Source organism: Malaya genurostris, chromosome 1, assembly GCF_030247185.1.
Source record: "Malaya genurostris strain Urasoe2022 chromosome 1, Malgen_1.1, whole genome shotgun sequence".
NCBI lineage: Eukaryota > Metazoa > Arthropoda > Insecta > Diptera > Culicidae > Malaya > Malaya genurostris.
Genome location: NC_080570.1, coordinates 53710571 through 53734173, shown reverse-complemented (window position 1 = coordinate 53734173; position 23603 = coordinate 53710571). Strand labels below are relative to the sequence as shown.

At 35.5% G+C, this 23603-nt stretch overlaps 2 protein-coding genes across 7 annotated transcripts in view; one reads left to right on the top strand and one right to left on the bottom strand.

Moving 5' to 3' along the window:
• The window catches only part of LOC131439615 (RNA helicase aquarius), a 211167-nt gene that overhangs the window by 94468 nt on the left and 93096 nt on the right, over nt 1–23603 (bottom strand). The gene's annotated exons all lie outside the window — the stretch shown is intronic.
• LOC131439640 (probable G-protein coupled receptor Mth-like 11) overlaps nt 1–23603 on the top strand; it is a 117066-nt gene that overhangs the window by 78236 nt on the left and 15227 nt on the right. For all 6 annotated transcript variants that reach the window (XM_058610911.1, XM_058610902.1, XM_058610940.1 and 3 more), the window contains exons 2-3: nt 20437–21023; nt 21175–21473. In XM_058610911.1, coding sequence (XP_058466894.1) covers nt 20698–21023; nt 21175–21473 — 625 coding nt within the window. In that variant the 5' untranslated portion in view covers nt 20437–20697. The remainder of the gene's footprint in view (nt 1–20436; nt 21024–21174; nt 21474–23603) is intronic.

The window sequence follows — 23603 nt, the reverse complement described above, 5'->3', positions numbered from 1 at the left end:
ATTTACGCCAGTTTTTCAGGCGCTCTGTTGCTTTTTGAACTGCACCCAGAAAAACCTTCAATTTTTAATCAATTTTTCAGTATGTTTGTTTTTTAAAATGATAATTTGAGCTCGTTTTTCTGCTGGATGTTCTCTTCGTTTCGCCACTTTACGCAGTAAGGAACTAGTATTTCTACTGAAGCACTCGCAAATGTAATCCATCGTTCAACAACTGTCAAGTATATTCATTTTAGGTTATGTTGTCTTAATCTCGATGGCGCTCTGTTGCTTTTTGAACTGCACCCAGAAAAACCTTCAATTTTTAATCAATTTTTCAGTATGTTTGTTTTTTAAAATGATAATTTGAGCTCGTTTTTCTGCTGGATGTTTTCTTCGTTTCGCCACTTTACGCAGTAAGGAACTAGTATTTCTACTGAAGCACTCGCAAATGTAATCCATCGTTCAACAACTGTCAAGTATATTCATTTTAGGTTATGTTGTCTTAATCGAGGACGCAATCGATCAAAAATCGATTTAAAAAAAGCGAGATTTCAAAAAACTGTTAGAAATTTACAAATAATACATAAACTCTACACCGAAATAGTCAAAACGGCACACTAAGATTTAATTGCTTTGTTCGGTAATATTTTTGACGAGAAATTTCGGTAATCTATAGAAATGGCCGATATTTCGGTACATGAGTTTCATTTTACAATAATTATGCAAATTTTTGCCGATCAGTTTTACGTAAATTTTCATTACGGAATTTTAAAAATAGATATACAATTCATACGATGAATCTGAATAGTCGCCGAGTACGGTAAAGACCATACTGTCCGTATGGTAAAATTATCTTCCAATAACCGAACTTCTGTGAAAGCTGATAGTCGTGAAAGTAACTGTCAAACAGTTATAAAAATTTTCAGTAAGTGTCTTTTTATTAACTAAACGAAAAAATCTTGAAGAGTTCATTGAATGGATTGAGATACAGGTGCTAAAGTATTTAAAACATTAGATCCACTAGAAGATTAGGCAGAAAATAATTTTGTATTACTTGTCCACTTGCTGCCTACACAAATCGTTCGAGGGTAATTTCTGGTAAACTCGACGGATTGTGCAGTGTAAAAATTTCAGTATTGGTATTATTTAATTATTTATTAAAATTATTAATTGGTTATATTGGTTGATCTGGGCAGCCGGCTACCGAGAAAAATATTAATTTATTGTTTGAAATATTAATGTTTTTTCACTTTGTATTCAATATACCGATATATGTTATCTCTGTTGTTAACTTTGTAATATTAACGGATTTGCGCAACAGTTGATTTTTATCATTCAATTTATAATCCTTAAAGACAATCAATAACATGGAAGAAGAAAATATTCAATATAAAACTTTTCTCCGAAGCTAGACGGAAATTGATAGGTTGAATGAAGAGATAGTTTAGTAAAATAGAGTAATTAGAAGTGAAACATTGAAAATATCTGATAACTGAAAGGAAAAAGAAACTCCTGAAATTGTCGCCTTTTACGACATGGAAGCAGGAACCCAGTGGATCTATTCTTGGTTCATTTTTTTCCGCCGGATTCCACACGGCATCTAAGCTGGTACTGTCCGGAGAGAGCTAATAGGTACTATCAATCTCCTAGTGGACTCCAGCCCCTATCATGTTAATGAAGTGACTTGATTATAAAAAATAAACAAATAAACTTGAAAAATTTTGTATTTTAGTATTCAAACTTTTGGCCTGCACTGTACATGAATTTGTGACTAATTTATTCAAGTAAATTTGAAGTCACCCTGAAGATGAAGTCGAACTCAAATTGAAGACCTCAGCATTTCAAATGCTGTTTACTTCTTTTGGGTACCCGGCCATTCTGGTATTACTGGAAATGAATGGGCTGATGAGTTGGCTAGAGCTGGTGCAACGCATGATTTCGTTGGTCCTGAACCAGCTTTACCACTTTCAACTAGTTGGATAAAGCACAAGATTCGTTCTTGGGCTGCATCCAAACATGCCAGCTACTGGCGCAGCTTGCAAACTTGCGCTCAGACAAAAGCATTTTTACCAGATTTAAATCTGAAAATGTCAAAGTGTCTACTGCTTTTCTCCAAGCATCATTGCAGTATTCTGGTCAGAGCTCTGACTGGACATTGCAAACTCAATTATCACATGGCTACTATTCAACGTGCTGAGTATTATTCGTGTGATTTGTGTGAATGCGATTATGGTACTTCATATCATCTGATATGTTACTGTCCCGCATTGACGCAGCTAAGTATCCGGGTTTTTGGTTCTCCATACATGGTTGAGTCTGTGTATGCGAAGCTAAAATTGAAGGATATTCTCTCGTTTCTTACCCAATGTGGTAGGGAGCTATAGACAGAAGGGTTCATCGTTCTTCCTGGAGTGAATGAATCCCTTCTGTATTCACCTTAAATGGGGTTCAGCAGATTGTTTGGCATCCTTTAGGGGGTACCGAATTTACTTCTGCTCGTACATACTGCGAATCGTTCTGCATTCTTCCGGGAGTGCAGAATGGTGTCGCTTTTGTAAGATCTCTAAATCCTCTCGGGGGTTGGATGTTTTATTAACAGCAGACTGTTCGGGACCTCGTAGAGGTTCAGAATTTACTTCTGCTTCCACTAAATGTGATCCTCAGCAGATTGTTCAGCATCCCTTAGGGGTGCAGAATTTACTTCTGCTTTTATGTGTTTTTATGTCGTCAATTTTTCCCATCCTCCTACTCCAACCCTTACCATTTCCTTTCAATCCTTTCCTCTTATATATCGGGAAAATGATGCTAAAAACAAATTGATGACAAGGCACAAATCTCCAAATATCAAGGGGAACGTTCCATTTGAGCCAATTTGTTCTGATTCCTGATTCCTGGTTCATTTTTTTCCGCCGGATTCCACACGGCATCTAAGCTGGTATTGTCCGGAGAGAGCTAATAGGTACTATCAATCCCCTAGTGGACCCCAGCCCCTATCATGTTAATGAAGTGACTTGATTATAAAAAAAAAAACAAATAAACTTGAAAAATATTGTTTTTTAGTATTCAAACTTTTGGCCTGCACTGTACATGAATTTGTGACTAATTTATTCAAGTAAATTTGAAGTCACCCTGAAGATGAAGGAAAAAAAACTTTCGAAACTGTTGGGCATTACCGTGAAAAATATATTTTAAAGCAACAAATAACCATAACAGTCATCTTTCAATACAATCTTTAGAGAAAAGATACTTGTGTTTTTGTCGCATTCGATGCAATTTTCCATTTTGTTCAAAAATTTAGTCCAAAATAGATGGAAGATGGAAATTTTATCAGTCTGGCAAGACCGATTGCCTAGAATGGCTGAGTGCATATTAATTTGTTCAACTGGATGCTAGTAACTTCTAATGAATTACCCACTTTACTATTCCGGTTTGTCAATATCGAAATTTGCATACAAAAAGAAAATTAACAACCCTTAAACGAGCTAAAATTATTACAATATCAGCAATTGCAGTATAACTCAACTTACCATAAACGAAAAGCACTCCATCCTGATGATTGGATGCATTTAATTAGTCTCCTGTTTACAATGTTCAAATGGAAAGCCAAATCAAACTCGAGCCTATCAACAAATTGAACAACCTCGGCCCATTGAACTGAACTCCGGACCAGTTCGGATTCGACCACAATCCCATTCGTCGAAGTGAAGCCGAGTTTTCAACAACCCATTCATAAAAACCGTTTCGCAATCCAATTGCTCAGTTTTTGCCCAGTTTTCTCGCACTGGTGCCCGGTGGAATTCCATTTTCTGTTTGTTGATAAACGCAATGAAAAATTCATTGCGGACAGCTACAAATAAGTAGTTCGTGCCATACTGCCGCCGCCGGTTCCATCTGTTCGGTGTGTGTTCTAACCGTATTTATGCTTGCACATTCAAAGAGCACACCACCGTCACCGCCACAGCGAGGCACAGGAAGTTGAGTGTTCCGGGTATTTCCGGAAACAAAAACAAAGTCCAACCACAGCAAGGGGATCATCATGGTACGATGCAACATTTGCGGGTCGCTATTTCGTCGGTTCCATCGTAGTGGTGACGGTTAACGGTCGGTTTCTCGGGAAAAGCTCTTCGCGGGTTCTCCCACGAATGAATGCAATGATGGCACCGGCAAACCTTTTAACGATAAATATTTTCCACCAAAATGATAATCAAACTAACCGAATGCTTTTCTCTTCCGAAAACGAATGCTTTTCTGCACCGTCCGTCACACAAGTGTAGCGTTATTTACGAATATCCCACGGAAGAGTTTTCAGGAGTTAGTTAGTTAGTTTTTAGCCCAACCACAGTCGTAATGGAACTTGAAAACTGAAAACTCTAGACCTATAGTAAATTTGCTTATCTCAGTCATTTGTGGAAAAAGTTGAAGGAGAAAACTTCAGAAAATTAATGAAACTACCTATAGTTTCTTTAACCAACTAACAACCGATCATAAAATAGTGCATACCCATGTAAAAGCAAACTTAAACAATCTACCTACCTCTGATTGAGGTGTCTGCTTAAATTATTCCAAATGTCTACGGAATGAATTTGTGTTGAGAGCCATTGAGAAGCAATTCCGCACAACAATCGTTTACGTTTAGATATGCAAATCATATGCGGCATTGCTGACTGAGGCTTCACCGCCTGGAACGACGCAATAATCGTATGCTTTTTTTTCATTTGTTTACCGGCACAGACGTGGTCATGGAACTTGAGAGTGTTGATATGTTTATCTGTTTATTGAATCTTTTACGTGAAGAAAATAAGATAAACGTCATCGGAAGTGCTTTTTTATTTTTCGGATCAGAACCACGCTACACATGAATTACGAATTTGTCACGAGTAAACAGATTATTGTTTACACTTGAAGAATTGTTAATAAATAACAATAACTGATTCACGCAGATTCGTCATAGATGAATGAGTTTCCGTCACCAGTGTTGCCAATATTCTGGATTTGAATATGGAATTTCTCAAAATTATTTTAAATTTACAGGCAAGGTTATTCACTATTTCAGATGCCGTTTTTCATTGAAAAACACTGATGGCGTAGATTGCTCTGGTTTTGCATTTTCGAGCAGAAATGGCAATGAAACACTGTCAGAATATTTCATTTATGCTCGAAAAAGCAAAACCAGAGCAATCCACGCCACCAGTGTTTTTCAATGAAAAACGACAAGAGACATTCTACCCCGTGTAAATCTAATGATTTTCTTTTGTTGACATAGTGATAATAACAGTTCTGGTTTGATTCAACCGCAAGGTTGTTTTTTTTTTTAATTTGATGTGCCATACCATATTCTAGTTTAAAGTAAGCATATTTTGTTCGAATTTGCTAAATCGCCGATTGAAACAACTATTTTCTTTGGTTCTTGAGCAACTAATCGTTTTGTTGTTTTAAACAAACGCAATTTTTCTCCGTGTACATTGGTTTGAAAAATACTTTCTTCAAGTACATATTCTTTAAAAAGGGGTCGAACAAGAATGTGCGTAAATTGATCCTACTTTCGATTAAAATGAAAATTATCACTTATTCGAGCTCCTTTCGAACAAGAAGGAGCCCCTTTTAATTCACCTAGTAATGTTGCCTTTCTCATATTACTCATATTGTCATGTATCTTGAATAAAAACTAGCTTAACTTTTGCAATTCGTAACCAGTTTGGAGTTATAACGGCTTGAAATTTCAAACCCACTTAATCCTGTGGATGTAATTTCCAAAATCGTAGGTATTCTTTTTGATGGCACTTAATAAACTTAAAACAAACAATTTTTTATGACGAAGTTTCATCTCGAAAATAAAAATTTGAAAAAATCGATTGGGACTTAATATCCGCAATCGATCATTTTCTGTTGATGCCAGATGGCTTGGAATCGCATGAAGTGCCTAGATCTAGTGTTATCTTGAAGGAAAAACGTAAAAATCTGGTGTTATACCGACTTTTTTTTTATGTCGATTTTGATTTCGGAAATCTTAAATTTTTTCTGTTTCAGTTGATATTTAAAAAAAATTGTTTTTGGTATAACGTTTTCCATACAATTCTTTGGCATCAAAAAGAATAAATTCAATTTTTGCTCGATTTCAGAAATTTCATGTATGGTGATTTTCAACACCTCTATGGTGATCTTTAACAACAAAATATTTTAAAATTAAACCGCCGCGTGACACCACTTACCCATATCCGATTTAGCTCTAATTTTGTATAGGGACTTTTTTTGAGGTGTTTAAACATTTGAGCACGAATGCTTTACGAAGTTAGAGATGGCCCTTAAATATTGGCACCCTAATAAACATGCTCTTGGAACTGATTTTTTTACTTATCACCCTGTAATTCCTGAACCGGACGTCTAATCGAGTTGAAATTCAATAGCGTTCTACGGAATTATAAGACCATTCTTTTGAATATAAGTTTATTAATTTGAGTGCATATTTTTTGCAATTTTTGTGCATATTACCCTGTAACTCCGGAACCGAAAGTTCGATCCGCATAAACTCTAATAGCGTTCTTTGAGAAAGTACGACCTTTTACATGAATCTAAGTTTGTAAAAATCGGTTCAGACAAATTCCGAGAAAATCATCTGCATATTTTTTTGTAAAAAAATATTCACTCAAGCTCAAGTACTCAAGATGGGAATTGGTGAGCATTTTGTTTGTTTTTCCATCAAGCGTTCCGCGTCCTCCTTGGTTACGTTTCTCGTTGCATATCGCAGGTTGCATGTCTTTCGCGTCTTTTCGAGGTGTTGGGAACCAGCTGGATCTTGCTCGCGAAATATCATGGCAAGATACCAAATCCCGCCAACATAGAATGAAACAAATGAGGAAAGCCAAGATGCGCTTTTATTAACACTCTTGAGCGTAAACCCGTTCGGATACGAAAAGTTCGCTTTTTCACAATGTACGAGGAAAATTTTGACACGTAGCTCCTGTTACTTCGACATTATATTCACATCTGAATTCAGGGTGAATTTGTGCATATTGAGTTCTGGATAAAATCGCTCATTATTTTATGTGTGGTTTTTGTCAAATAGAGAAATTGAAAATAATTGTTGATTCCTTTGTATAAGTTGTGTCTATGAAAATGTATGTGAATGCTCCACACAAGGGTTTTGAAATATTCCAACCTAGTACGAGAATCATCAAGTTGAATCATCGATTCGATTTTCTGCGATAATTGTCAACTTGCGATTCTCTCTTGGGAAATTCCACACAGCAACGATCATTATCAGACTGTAATTTTTTTAAGGGCCGTGAAATACTCAGAGTATGAAGTGGAGCGAAGGAATGTAGAAAAATTCTCTCGCGGTTCATGCATTGAGAGACTCGAGTTCTTGTAGCATCTTCTACCGGATTGAAAATGTTGTATACAATATAGATAGCAGTATAACAGCTTCTGTCAAATTTTCGGCAATCACCAACACTGGATATAGGTGCCTCGCTAAGTTCATCTTCATGTTATGAATTATTCGGTTTGATCCTTAAATCGAGAATCATTGTCATGTTATCAAGGCAAAGTTTATGGTATCATGATTTTTAGTTATTAAAACGGTAATGTACAATTTTGGCACTTTGCAAAATGTTCCTGAATATTACAGATTTTTTTTATATATCGTTTATTTATACCCGGATTTAACCTAGTTGCGATCGTTCGCCGGGAATTACAGATTGTAGCCGTGCAGGAATAGATAGCGTAAAATTCAAAATATTCTCACTTCAGTATACACTCAAATCTTTCTTTTTTTTTTTTTTTTTTAATAACTATTTATTGGAATATGAGTTAAAATTAAATTATTAAGATTTAAATTGGGTGTTCAGCCACAAGTGGTGACTTTTCAGCCCTGTTATATATATATATGATTTGGTTATTACCATGAAGACATCATTTGCTTCCGCAATTCTGAGATTTTTGTGTAGGGAAAATTCTAAACCTACTTGTATTGTGTAATGGGGAAAAGGAACTTATATACTAACTTACTAACTAATACAGAGAGCGAATCGATTCAATTGAAGATTGCATCGATTTTTGTCGGAATTTGCTTATAATATTATGTGACATTACATCTAATGGTTCTATATTTGTGAGTCTGTGTAACTCATTTGTACTAAACCAGGGAGGACGCTTCAGAATCATTTTCAGAATTTTATTCTGAATCCTTTGAAGCGTTTTCTTCCTGGTGGAACAACAGCTTGATCAAATTGGTACCGCATAAAGCATGGCTGGTCTGAAAATTTGTTTATAAATTAACAATTTGTTTTTTAGACAGAGCTTAGAATTTCTGTTTATAAGAGGATATAAACATTTAATATATTTATTACACTTTGCCTGGATTCCTTCAATGTGATCCTTGAAAGTGAGTTTTTTGTCATACGTTAAACCTAAGTATTTAGCTTGATCAGACCATGTCAATTCCAAGCCATTCAATTTGAGAATGTGATTATAGTTTGATTTTAGAAAAGAAGCTCTTGGCTTGTGAGGAAAGATAATTAATTGCGTTTTTGCTGCATTTGGTTTAATTTTCCATTTTGACAGATAATCACTGAAAATATTTAAACTTCTTTGTAGGCGACTGCAGATCACTCTTAGATTTCTACCTGTGGCTAACAGACTTGTGTCGTCACAGAATAGCGATTTCTGACAACCAACGGGTAGATTTGGAAGATCAGAAGTGAAAATATTATACAAGATTGGAGCTACACTCGAACCCTGCGGAACACCGGCTCGTACGGGTAGCAATTCAGATTTACAATTCTGATAGCTAACCTGAAGAGTACGATCAGTTAAATAATTTTGAATCATTTTGATCAAATAAATAGGAAACTGGAAATCAGACATTTTTGCTATTAAACCTTTGTGCCAAACACTGTCGAATGCTTTTTCTATGTCTAGAAAAGCAACTCCAGTGGATAACCCAGAAGATTTATTTGATTTTATCATGTTCGTTACTCTGACAAGTTGATGAGTAGTTGAATGTTCATGACGAAATCCAAACTGCTCTGGTAAAAAAATTGAATTCTCATTTATATGAGACATCATTCTCAACAAGATAATTTTTTCAAAAAGTTTACTGATAGAAGAAAGTAAGCTAATTGGTCGATAACTTGATGTTTCTGCTGGCTTTTTATCAGGTTTGAGGATAGGAAATACTTTAGCGTTTTTCCATCTTTTTGGGAAGTAAACTAATGAAAAACACTTGTTGAAAATTTTAACCAGGAGTCTCAAGGCAACATCGGGAAGATTTTTAATAAGAATATTAAAAATTCCATCATTACCAGGAGCCTTCATGTTTTTGAGTTTCCTAATAATTGATTTAATTTCATCAAAATTCGTCTCAATAATGTCATCGTGTGATAACACTTGGGTTGAAATATGATCATACTTCAGTGAGACTTCATTTTCAATAGGACTCACAACGTTTAAATTAAAATTGTGGACACTCTCGAACTGCTGAGCAAGTTTTTGAGCTTTTTCACCATTTGTAAGAAGTATTTGATTTCCTTCCTTGAGAGCAGGAATTGGTTTCTGAGGTTTCTTAAGAACCTTAGAAAGTTTCCAGAAAGGTTTAGAATATGGTTTAATTTGTTCAACTTCTTTAGCGAAATTTTCATTTCGCAAAAGAGTAAATCTATGTTTAATTTCTTTTTGTAAATCCTTAACTATGTTTTTCATAGCAGGATCACGAGAACGTTGATATTGTCGTCGACGAACATTCTTCAACCGAATGAGCAGTTGAAGATTGTCATCGATGATAGGAGAATTTAATTTAGTTTGAGCTTTGGGAACTGAAAGATTTCTAGCTTCGATAATATAATGATTCAAATTATCAATTGCTGTGTCGATGTCCGCAGAATTTTCTAAAATAGTTTCATGATCCACATGATTTTCAATGTGAGATCTGTAATCCAACCAATTAGCTCTATGATAGTTGAAAATAGAACTAATTGGATTAATTATAGCTTCGTTGGAAAGTCTGAATGTTACAGGAAGATGATCTGAGTCAAAATCAGCATGAGTAATCGGTTCACTACAAATGTGACTTTGATCTGTTAGAACCAGATCAATTGTAGACGGGTTTTTCACGGAAGAGAAACAAGTAGGATTACTGGGATGAAGAACTGTAAAGTAACCAGCTGAGAGTTGATTATGAAGTATTTTACCATTACTGTTATTTTGCCTACAATTCCACTGGACATGCTTAGCATTTAAGTCCCCTATTACGAAAAATTTCGATCGATATCTTGTAAGTTTTTGCAAATCGCCTTTAAAGAAATTTAATTGTTCGCCGGTGCATTGGAATGGCAAATATGCTCCAGCGATGAAATAAATTCCATGAATGGTTTCAACTTCGATTCCCAAGCTTTCAATAACTTTAGTATTGAAAGAAGGTAAAATTCGATGTTTAATTTGCCGTTGGACAAAAATGGCAACTCCACCACCAATTCCAGTAAACCTGTCAAATCGATGAACCACATAATGTGGATTACTTTTCAATTTTACATTTGGTTTAAGAAAAGTTTCTGTCACAATGGCAATATGAATTTTGTGAACTTTGAGAAAATTATAAAATTCATCTTCACTCGATTTCAAAGATCGAGAATTCCAATTTAAAATATTCAAATAATTATTTAACATCACTGTTAAATTTTAAATTCATTATAATATTATTTGCAAATTTCCATCCGATTTGAAATGCTTCAAAAAGTGATGAAGTCGAATTCATTTGGATGATCATTTGAAAAAGTTGATCTTGTAGGTAGATCATTTTATTTTCAGTTATATCGCCTAAATCGACTTCATTTAAAGAAGCGAATGGCATTGAAGGAATATTTGTAGGTAGACTGCCATTAGAAGAAGATGATTTGGCCGGTCTACCTATTAATAAATTGTTTTCGTTAGAAGAAGAACTGCAAGGCGGTCCTGTGTTTTGATTTTTTACATTAGAAGAAATAGGAGATAGATTTCTACCTAATATACCAGCATAACTGACATTAGAAGAAGATGATGACGAGGTCGATCTACCTGTCAATAAATTGTTTTCGTTAGAAGACGAATTGGCAGGTGCCTTAGAAGAATTTTCAGGTATATTCTGTAAATTTAAGGTCGTTGATTTGACTTGTTGTCTAAGCGAACGAGCGTTTAAAATTTTTTCCCTGACAGGACATTTCAAATAATTGGATTTATGATTTCCATTGCAATTTGAACATGAAAATTTATCAGTGGTTTCATTCATTGGACAAACGTCTTTCGAATGCGATTTACCACAATTCAAACACCGTATATCCATATGACAATTTTTGGTTCCATGACCGAAGCCTTGGCAACGACGACATTGCGTTAAGTTAGCAATACGATTATGCCGTTTATAATGTTCCCAATGAATTTTAATGTGGGAAATGAAACGTACTTTTTCTAAAGTTTTCAAATTGTTTACATCACTTCGATTGAAGTGTATTAGGTAAAGTTCATGGGAAATTCCAGAGCGTGGTTTAGAAGTACCATTCGCTCTTTTTTCATAAGTATTACTTGGGAAGGGGCAAAATCAAGCAATTCTTTTAGTTCATTTTTAATTTCATCAATACTTTGATCATTTGATAATCCTTTCAAGACAGCCTTGAAGGGTCTGTCTGATTTTATATCATATGAATAAAATTTATGAAGTTTTTCGGACAAATATCGAATAAGACGTTCGTAATCTTCCAATCCATCCACCAAGACTCGACATTCTCCTCTTCGTCCAATTTGAAATGAGACTTTTACTTCCGGGAGAAAAGTAGAAAGCTCAGTACGGAATGCTTTGAAGTCGGAAATCATCACCGTCACTGGTGGCATAGATTGATGTTTCTTCCCAGAACGACAAGCGTCCATTTTGGGAATTTTTGAAGAATTTTCTTCTATGTCGCTACAATCGGATTCAGGAAGAATCTCGTAAATATTGTTAGACGGCATAGGATCAGCGGAAGGGAAATCCGTCCGTTGTCTTTTATTTTTACATTCAGATTCTATAATATCGTGAATGTTATTAGAAAAATGTTGAATAACGGATTGTGATTTATTCCGTATTGAATTATTTTTAGCCTTAGGCTTGTTGCCTTTCCTGGTTGGACGCAGGCATTTTTGAAATTAATGAAATTTTAAATTAAATTAACTAGGCTAAATTAGTCTTCGATTAGACTCCTAGCTAGCCTTAAAAAAGGCTGATTAATTTCTTAGTCACTCTAATATCACTCTTTGTATCACTTAGTCACTCTAATATCACTCTTTGTATCACTTAGTCACTTAGTTAGTGATTCAGGTAGCCTTGAAAAAGACTGAAGCCTTGAATCAATGAAACTCTAGGTAGCCAGAAAAAAATTCCAGGAGCCAAGAGCTATACGCGTGCGGTGCGAACGACTGTTCAACACCGACTGATCAAATCTTTCTTTATACGGGGATATGTACCGCATAAAAAATTCGCATAACTTCAAGCTTTGGAAATTTGTATTAGAATTATCTCATAAATTTAAAATTTTGTATGAAAAAACAACAAAACAGAAAAATAAAATTTTTACGTTGCCAGATGTATTCACAATTCATGACATTTCTGAAACCAACAATTTTTGTTGTGGCCAAATGTTCTAGAAATGCATGAAACGTCGAAGTCTGGTGTTATCACAAAATATTGTTTGAAAAATATAGAGTTAGAGACATAGCAAATTTTTAGATTTCCGAAATAGAAAGTATTTTGTTATTGCCAAATGTTTTAGAAATGCTTGAAACGTCGAGATCTGGTATTATCTCGAACGAGACTTTTTTTGTGAAATATCGAAAAGTCGATAGTCTCAGAGAATCGACTAAGAAAAATAAATATTCGAAATTTCTAAAACAAAACAAGAAAACTGCATAGCTTTGAAAATTTGGATAAAATAAAATCCACATAATCGTATGATTTTGAAAGATCGCACGAAAAAGTTGCATAAAAAGAGGATTGTATTGTACATATATAGTACAGTACAGACACATAGTTTCAATTTCTACCCGTCAAACAAAGTTTCAATTTCTGGGAACAAAGAGGTAAAAGCTTGCATAATTCACACAATCCAAGTGCGGATGGAAGCGTGTATTATTCGTGTTCCCATAAATCCAGTTATGTTCTTGACATTACCCATCCGCTATGAAATTTTATATAGTTTTTTCAAACACACATCAACAGTCAGCAGAAAAAGGGTCGGGAACATTTTATCAGAATTTGCTTCGTCTTGTCAAAACGTAGAGCCGCATTGAGCTCGTTTTAAATTTGATCAGTATCTAATGAGGAAAATAGAATGAAAAAATGACATACGAATACAACTATGAAATTAAAACAGCGAAAAAGCAACCGTTGAGATGGGACTCGAACCCGTAGTTACTTATTCCGAGTTGGTTTTGCTGAAATCTGAAACTTTTATTCGAATACCACTCATCGTTTATTGAGTTGGCTAACCTGAGAACCCATTTCATTTCGTCTTTAATTTACCTTCTGTTTGCAAAATGGCCTAAAATTGAGCGGAACTGAGAGTAGTGAGAGTAGTGGATTGATGTTCTTTTTGAAGACATTCACCTCGTTCTCCCGATATCACTGTAGCACTTCTCCGTTGTAGTGACAGTTTGTTAAATCAGACCAAACATTACAGCTTTCATGTATTGTAGAATATTTTCAGGCCCAAGTACTTGTACATTTGGGAGTCCGCAGTCTTGTATGTCATGAAAAATTTAAAAACATCGAAAATTCTGTGAATTCCAGAGAGGTGACTGAAAAAAATATTGACTTTAACTTTGAAAATTCGCATGAAAATCCGTAAAACTTTGAAAATTCGCTTAGAAAACCTTTATAAAAAATCACCTAAAAAGATACTTCATTGTGCTGGACGATTGTTTGAAAATGCATGCGTGATATTCATGGATAGGAAAATAAATAATAACAGAACTAGGAACTACGCGTTAGTGAAGCTGGATCAAATTGTTTTCGTGTTATTTTGATATAGAAAGCACTAACGAATTTCGATACAGAACACGTGAATACTTTTCACTTAATTTTGAAACCTACTATCTAATCGATTTTGGTAGCTCGGTTATTTATAAACAGATAACGATGATATCTACAGCAATAAACCGACTACCGTAAGCATAATTTTCTGCAGCGCGGGATAAAGAGCAATGCATAATGGCACGTGTTTCAAAAACGGCCCTGTGAATCGATTCGAGCTCCATAAAAGGCTGGCCACGATGGAATAGAATATCCCTCCGCCGTCCCGCATCATGTTTGCAATCAATGAATGGTTCGCTACAAGCCATTACGAATTATTGAACCCGTCATCGGTCAAGGTCAAGGTCAAAGGAGTTGCTGTTTATGCCGAACTCTCGCGCATAAAACAACGCGTACAACATTTTTCATATGCTTCAACAGAGGATTCATAATCGTACGAATCGTAAAAGCTCAATAAATCACTCTAGTTTCAATTAATGAGCGGATGATACAGACAATGCATTGTGATCGGGGAGCGAACGAACACACACATACACCGAGAGAGTCGTGGGTGGGGGTTATTCGAGGAAAGCAATTATTTGCACTGAATGGCATCGCCAGATCAGAGCTGCTGAAGTGGGAAAAATAATCAAAGTATCTTCTTTTTTTAATACGTTAATTGGCGTATTTACTTGAAGTTGTAAACACAGGAAAAATAGGTAAATATCAATCATTACTGTTCCCATGCTGGCATTAAAATGATGGCAGAGGGGAAAACTAAAATGTTTTCAAACAATCTTACAAAGTCGCCTTTGCTGTAGCGTGAACAAATAGAATCGCAAAAATAGTTTTGTTGTCTTCAAACAAATTAAGATAAAAAAAAGTGTATTCTAGAACTTCACCTTCGACTTACTTTGATAGGGATCAAACAATGCTTCGAAGCCACATTCCACATTCCTCCCGAACAAACAGACGCAGTAGAAAGGAAGACGGCACTTGTTGACATCCTCTCACACATCATCCAGCAGACCAAAACCGGCCGAAATCGATCGAACATCAAGCGTGAAATATCAATCTCCATTAAGTGGCCAAAGAACAAAAGTCTGTCGAAGTGACGATGACGGCGCTGAAAAGATGTGTTCAACCGAACTGCAAATAGTTTTTATTGGGATCAGAGTGCGGTTCGTGTCAGAAATGCGTTAGACCGTGTAATTAAATGCCAACAAAATGATTATGGTGGAACAGAAGTGGTCCAGCGCATTGATGATGGTTATTTCGTCATTTATTGACGATTGAGTCAATAACGCGGTCAATAAAACACGGTGGGAAAAATAGATTAAAAAAACGCGATGTTTTTATTGGAGCCATGATACAATTGAACAAAAAGAATTTTTTTGGGTGTAAAATGGAATGAAAAATCGATTCCACGTTGTTAGAAGGACCGCACAGAACACTATCATGCTTATTTTACCCCTAGTTCTCTTTTTGTACAAGATTATACTCTTATTTGACTTGCTTTGAGTGTGCTGAAGTAAAAACAACTTTAACAAATCGATTGCATACACAGCAAACAATTATGATATTTACATATGACTCAATTCATGAGAACGTAATTCATAAAATGACTGAATTTTACAAAACTGATTCAAATACGTGTCAGAAATACTCAGCCAGTAAAGCATGCGTGTAAACTTACATGTTTCAGCACTAAAAAATACGTGAACATGTAAAAATGAGTTATTTTTGACGCTCGAATATGTCGGTCTTAGAAGACGTAAAGTTACACAATTTTTTCTAGGTTTTAATTACCGTACAACATTTGTTGAACCGTTTCACCTCAATTTTGCGCTAGTAATTATAATCGTCTGCACAGAAAAAATGAGGTTTACCGGTGACGTAAATCCGCGTATGACTCAAATCATAAGAACGTAATTTGTAAAAATGACTGAATTTTACAAGAATGGTTTGCTTATGTGACGAACATACACTACTTTCAAAGCAGACGTGTAAATTTACATTCTTCAGCACTTAAAAATATGTAAAAATGCATGAAATATGTATTGGGTGTACTGTAAAAATGAGTCATTTTTTACGCTCGTATATGTCGGTCTCAGAAGACGTACACCGAAAGAAAAGATGAAACTTACACGACATGTAAACCGATAGTACTATGAAATAGACATCAGTTGAAACAAAAATCTGATTTAAAACCATGATTGATGTAAAATTACATTAAAATTCATTTAGTTTTTCATTTAACAAAACTGTATATTTACAAACCGCTTCGTTTTGTAATGTAAATTTCCATTCAATTGCCTGCTCCAAATATGTGCATGAAAATAAATGTAAAATCACAAAATATTTTTATCTGTGTAAATTTACACGATTTTTTCTATGTGTATGGACTTGAATATATAAAACGGAAGCAGATCAACTACGACCTATCAATATGACTTCATATTACGGGAAAAGTTCTAATAACTCAAGTACGTGCAATAGAGATAACAGCACTAGACCGTATAACCCGTTTTACCCCAACTCTTTTCATTGTTCGCATTTTCAAATAAACTTTCTACCACATTCTGGAAGGAGGCTAATTGCAGCTGATTTAAATCTCGGTATCCTAGAGCGAAGGCACAGTGTGCCTTGTTAAATATATTATTGAATAAAAAAACTATCAAAATCAGTCCATATTGTGTTGAAAACTATAGCGACATACAGAAGAAATTACTGCACTAGACCCGACATTTAACCCGTTTGGCCCCATTCTATTCATTATCCATTATCCATATTCATTTTAGTTTTCTTCCGCATTCCGAAAGACGGTTGCGGTTGACCAAAATCGATTTATACAACTTAAAAACTAAATTACAAATAGATTCACTGGCCGTATGAATTATGTTATACTGTTTTACCACAATTTTTTTCAAAAGTCGAGACTGATTGCGGTTGATCAAAATCGATTTATATGACGTATAAAACGTTAAATATTAGACTACAAATAGATTTAAGAACCGCACGAGTCATGTTATTCCGTTTTACCCCATGCTTGTCTTTGACTAAACGTTATGATGAATATTAAAACTTCAACGATCCAGGTACATACAGTAGGAATAACAGCACTAGATCGTTTAACTCGACTTCTGAAAAGAATTGAGGTGAAACGGTATATTATGATACGTGAGGTCAGTGGTGAGGTGATTGCCGAAAATTTGACAGAAGCTGCTCGATATTTATCAATATTGAATACAACATTTTCAATCCGGTAGAAGATGCTACAGGAACTCGAGTCTCTCAATGCATAAACCCTGATAGAATGTTTCTACATTTCTTCGCTGCAACTCATACTCTGAGTATTTCACGGCCCTTACCAAAATAGATACAGTTTTGTAATGTTCGGCGCAGTGTGGAATTTACCAAGAAAGAATCGCGAGTTGACAATTATCGCAGAAAATCGAATCGATGATTCGAATTGATGATTCTCATACTAGGTTACAATATTTCAAAACACTTGTGTGGAGCATTCACAGACATTTTCATAGGTACAACTTATACAAAGGTTATATGCACATAGTTAAAATCAGTGTTGCATCCAGTATCCGTAAACAAAGAATATTCATTGACGGACACAAGCGTTCCAAAAATAATCGTTTCTCTCGCATGCTCTCTCACTGAAAAGCTACACATACCGTCATTATTAATGTATGCGTTTCACTGAGAAATATATTCCGTCAGTTGAGTCTGATGCTCACTTGGAGACGAATCAATATGATGGAAGTCTCAGAGTGACGGTCAATGTCTAAAATTTCGTCGTGATCGTCAATTGCAAGGAAAATTCGTTAAAAACAACGTTTTCGATTTAATTTGGTTCATAGAAGGAAAATAAATAAAGCATACGTAATTCAATGAATCAATCTTTATATGAAAATTGAAGCAAACCGATTTCCATACCAACGATCATAATAACAAATTCTTAGATTTTTAACATTGCCGAAGATTTACTAACAAAATGGAATCAACACACAGGTGATGTCAGAAAATGATTATGAACATCAAAGTAGGCTTTATTACAACGATTAATAACTGGCTGTTTTATAGCTTTTTGTGTCCCACCTCTCTTTACGAGATCGTGTTGCGATGACATTTTTAGTCGTAGTAGGCAGTTCTAGCTAAAAATAAATAAAAACAAAACACTTTTGTCTCGATAGAAATCGAATAGTGCATTATTGATGAATTTCTTTCAATGCAAATTAGGTGATGTAACATAAATACATATTTAAGAATCCGAAACTTTCAGTTTAATAATTTTTCTCTGCATAGTTTTAAGGAAAAGAAAAGGAAGAACGCTTCATACGTATATACAGTAACTGTACGTGTACAGTTGCATTCAAATTCCTTCGTTTATTTCATGTCTTCAAAGTTCAACTAGAGTGGAAAATGTACATCTGGATACTACATGAAATGAAATTCATATTGCAGTGCGTTATGTAATAATTGTTGTGGATATGTTGTAGTAGAAAATCTCTGATTGTTGAAACTTTTCCAATCATACAGTGTGGGAAGAGTATTTTTAAACAACTGTTGATTTAGTTTAGCGAGAAAAAGGTCCTCCAAAACTTCTTAAAATCTGATGATATCAAATCTAAATTGAACTGGAATGCACGTTACACTGATATTTGACTTGCTGGAGTAGCTTATACCACCTATCAAAAAACTGTACAGAACTATAAACTGGTCATATAAAAACAAACAGAGAATAACGGATCTCTTCTCTCATTCGAATCATTTTACTCTCAGCGTGTTGCCACTCTCGCGTCACTGATGTGCCTGTTCACCGTACGCTACTCATTGCATCAATTCGATCATCTTTGAATGACGATCATTTTGGTTCGTGACAGAACTATCTCGTAGCTTTGACGTGCGAATGATGATCACGACTCAGTGCAACTCTGGTTAAAATAAGCGGCAATAGTAGAATGATTCTATCGCAATTATCCACTGCCCGTATATAATCGGATTGCTAAACGAAAATGAGCGACCATTTGTTGCTTCAGATCCCCACAGCAGCGTGCTAACCTGGGATGCTCAGACGGGTCATCGAGAGAAATTCGCTCTCGCACTGGTGTCCATTCTATGTTAAATGAATCAACCGGTTTTTTTGTTGCTGAGATGATATCCGTCTCTCTTTGATGGCACTGATTGAATCGTGTGAATAGTTGCTAGAGAGCGTTCTTTGATACGATAAAAGCCATCCTTACTGAAAAGAATGTTCAAATTAGTAAGATCAATATCAACTTAAAATGTAAGTCGTCTCTCCAACTCACCAAAAGTTCCTTAGTACCTAAGAATATCCACTTTATTAGAGCTCTAAAGTACGCGTGGCACTTTTTGGCAACTTGAACGTACAGAACAAGTTCTGAGAAAACTTTCTCGATACTTAAAAGCTGTACAAGGAACTGCTTCAAAGTTTGTTCTGATGCGTCGGGTGAACATTAAAGTATGGGTAATTCCTCAAAAACAAAAGTCCGTATATATTTGTATATAGCTTAAGCCAAATCTTTTCTTTCCGAACTTTTGGTTACTTGGGCTAAATACGAATTGTAAATATATTCTGAGATGACAGTCTGTTCATTTGCTCTATGTTTACTTAACAGAAGTATTTCACATTTTCACAGAAATTTTGGGTGATGTTTCTTTTTTTTGGGCTTAAACGAATGTCACCTAGTTTTACTATGAAATAATTAATTTTTGGTTAAACAAGTCACTGAATTACGTCAAAATTTGCATGTTACCTTCAATAGCGTTCTAGGGTTAAATTTTTATGCGTATGAAATTTATGTGAATTATAATACTTCTTCTATGTGCATCTTTTAAAACGTGAAGATATGGGATTTTTTCTCGTAGTGTTTAGAATTTGAATTTATTGACTATCATTGCGAAACTATTGAATAATTTGTTTGAAAACCACAGGCTAGAAAATAAATACGGAATCAAAACAAAATCTAAAAAAACACCCACACACACACTTCCACCCGATAGTTTATAGTGAATCTTTTCTATCGATAGTCCATTTCCTGCAATAAGAGGATCTGGTAGGTTTTAGAATACGTAACGACGGCTACTATGATGGTATCGGAATCGGACACATAATAAAAGCCTCGAAAAATTCGAGTTCGCCAGCAGCTTGCATAACAGCAAACTTTGCAATGGTCAGTGAAAATGTGGTACTCGGAAATGCTCTTCACGTGATTGAATATAAACGAATAAAAAAAATATAAATAAAAAAAATCATATCGCAAAGCATGTAACACTTTTTTTTTGTTCCGTCGATGCAAAAAAAAGGGAATCATTACCCACGGTCTGTTGCTGTTAAATCCGTAGTAGGCCGAGCAGCCAGACACAACAGAAGACACATGAATAATGTACTATTAATGCTTTTTACATAGGTCATACATAGTCTCAATCCGCAAGTGAACGAACGCATTGCGATGATTAGTAGCGAAAGTGATGGGTGCTAGACAAGCGTGAAAATGAAGACTTCAGTGTTGCTGGAAAATGTGAAAACTGGTTCAACAGTGCGGAAGTTTGCATAACACATTGCGCGCTTCGAAGATTGCATCCCGTGGACGTGAACAAAGAGGAAGAAAAAAAAACAGTGCCAAAATTATTTAGAGTTTAATGGACCGGTGTAGTAGCTAGGATTAACAATGAAGTACAAAATCAACAAAGAATGCAACCTGCTGGTTTTGCTGGTTGGTTGCGTTTCCGTCATCGTCGCTGGGAGCAGCAGCAGCAGTAACGATGTGGGTAGCGTACCGACTGCACTTACGGTAAAAGAGCAACCTTGCTGTCAGGACGATGATGTGCTATCCGCCGTGCATCACGGTTGCTTCAACCAGTCGTCGAATTTCACCTACAAAGTGGTTCTGAACTGCACCCAACATTACATCATCTATCAGGAGCTGGAGATCGAGGTACACGTGGACTCAAAGGGTTCCCTGGTGGACGGAAACTACGAGGTCGATTGGACAGAGTAAGTTCGGCCCCGATGGGCAGCATCTGATTTGTTACACTTGCATGAATAAATGTAATATATTTCCCTTCTCGTATATTCCATATATCGGTTTAACAATCATAACGATCAATTTTCTTCTATCTCGTTGCACACACACACATCCAAACAGCTATTGTTCGACCACCCTGCTGGACGGGGATGAGACGCAACCGGTGTTCATGGTATGCTTCAACAATGACGGCTACGCATCGACTCTGTCGTTCTACTTCAGCAAAGGAATCATGATGCTAATCTCGGTATTCTTCCTGGCCGTGACACTGTACATATATTACCTCATACCGGACCTTCGGGAGACCCAGGATAAGGTCACGTCAATTGCCGTCACCTGTCTGATGATGTTCATGTTGCTGCTGAGTGTGGTGCAGCTGCGAACCTCCATCACCTACAGCCCGCTATGCACGGTGATAGGTAAGTTTTCGCTGCTGCTCGTTATGTATGCACATTGCATTGCACATTGCCGGTGCGGTGAAGTTACGATCTTATCAAATTATGTGGCTGTCGGCATGTGATGTGCGATGGCGCTTGAATGGTTGCGATACAAATGAATTGGCATAGCGAAAACCATGTGCACTGATGTGTGATCGCCTGTTCGAGTGTAATAATAAGTGGTATAAGTGTTGAACTACGGCTAGGTGTTATATTTTAGGCGTGAATTTATGTTGATACATTGCAACAGCAGATGGTAGTCCGATGCTTAATGCTGGTGCAATTTTCGACAGCAGGTCCAGTGCACGCAACCCTAGTTGCGCCTGTTTGTAGCGTAATTGAGATTGCCATGCAATGCCAGCAGTAAAAGTTCGGAAAATTATTAGGACAGGTTCAATTTGTTTTAATGAAATAGCACTTGAAGTGTTCCATTGTTCGTTTCTATTTGCCAACCAAAAAGGCGTTAAATTTGACCATCGTAAAATAGTATTGAAACCCAAGTAGCAAATGTAACTTATTGAACTTTCAAGATGTTTTACAATTGATTTAGAAATGTTATTGATGTTAGATATGTTCAGAAAGGTTTTTAAATATTTTAAAATTGGTTGTGCAACTTATCACTGTTAAATTTCACAATACTACCGAAAAAATCACGGTAGAACAACTTTAAGTACATCTAAAACAATTGTGCAGTAAATCACCAACTTGTTTATGTTTCACTGAAGCTCTGCAAAAAAATTCACATCGTCATGTGAAACGGGAGTAACTATAACAATTGTGCAACTTATCAAAAACTTTCCAAACGGCTGTCATAATTGTACCGGGCACAATATACGTCGAAATTGCTTTAAATCTCTTGTGGAAGAAAAATTAGTGAAATGATTGATGCTCTTCGCAAGGCAAAAATGATTAGCCGAATTGATAACCTTGCTGTAAAAAATATGTTTCTGCTGAGTCCGCATAGTTTTGGCTGCCTCGTGAATTTTTAGCTCAGTGTGTGCAGTTTTCTTTAGCTTTAGAAAAACCAATGATATAAAATTCAAAACTGGCAAAAAAGTTGTGCAAGATTTATCTGTTTAAATTGAACGCAAAACTTGCAGACATGACATTATTATCATAAAAGTTGCAGAAATACAGCATTACATACGCAATAAAAACAAAAATCAATCAGATAAATTGTATTCGGTTTTCTTCTCGCGAAAAAAAAAATAAGCAGACCTGATATCACTTTTCAAAGATATTGAACGAAAAGTTAATGTCATCATAGTTACTCCCATAGTTATATATTACCGCTTGTGCAACTTGTTTTTGCAACTCCAGCACACGGACTTACCAAAATAATACCTACAGTGCGTATCACAAAAGTCGGGTCCGCTAAGATGAATGACTATACTGTATTGTTGTTTCATCCAACTAGAAGATTGAAACTGATGAAAACACAAAACGTGGAGCATTTCTTTTCGAAATATTAACATACTAATGTTTCCTGTTATTTAGATAATATATGTCATTACGTTGGGTGAACCATTTTCTATTCAACTCACTGTTACCATCGATGCCATATTGAAAAATATTCAAGCAAAATTCATTTCGAGATTTTTCAGGTTTAATTACACATTAGTTTGATCAAAATCGTCTGAGTATTTTAAGAATGTTTGAATACACGTATTTTAAATACCACTCCGATGATTCTCATTAAAAATAATAGACTGTTATTCTCACAGTAATTGGTGTACAATCATTAAAAACGCGTTAATTTAAAGGCGCTTGAAAATTTCGGCCGTACGAATATATGTTTCACCATAAAAATGCAGTTCGTTGTCGATTTTTCAATTACAAAAACACAAAAGATCAATTATACAATATGTAGGATTATCATTTTTCATGTGCAGATTATTTTACGAGATCCAAGTTTGTGTTAAGAGCAGTTGTATTGAAAATCAAATGTGAAACTTATTCATTAGAAATTAAGTTTGCATGTTTTTGTAAACGTCATTCCATTTCTTGTTTACATTACGTAGTAGTTCTCACGAGTTTCACAATTGTTTTTTCACTGATTTTATTACTGCCTTTGTGATGGGATCGAGGCATGAGTTTTTGTATCAGTTGCAC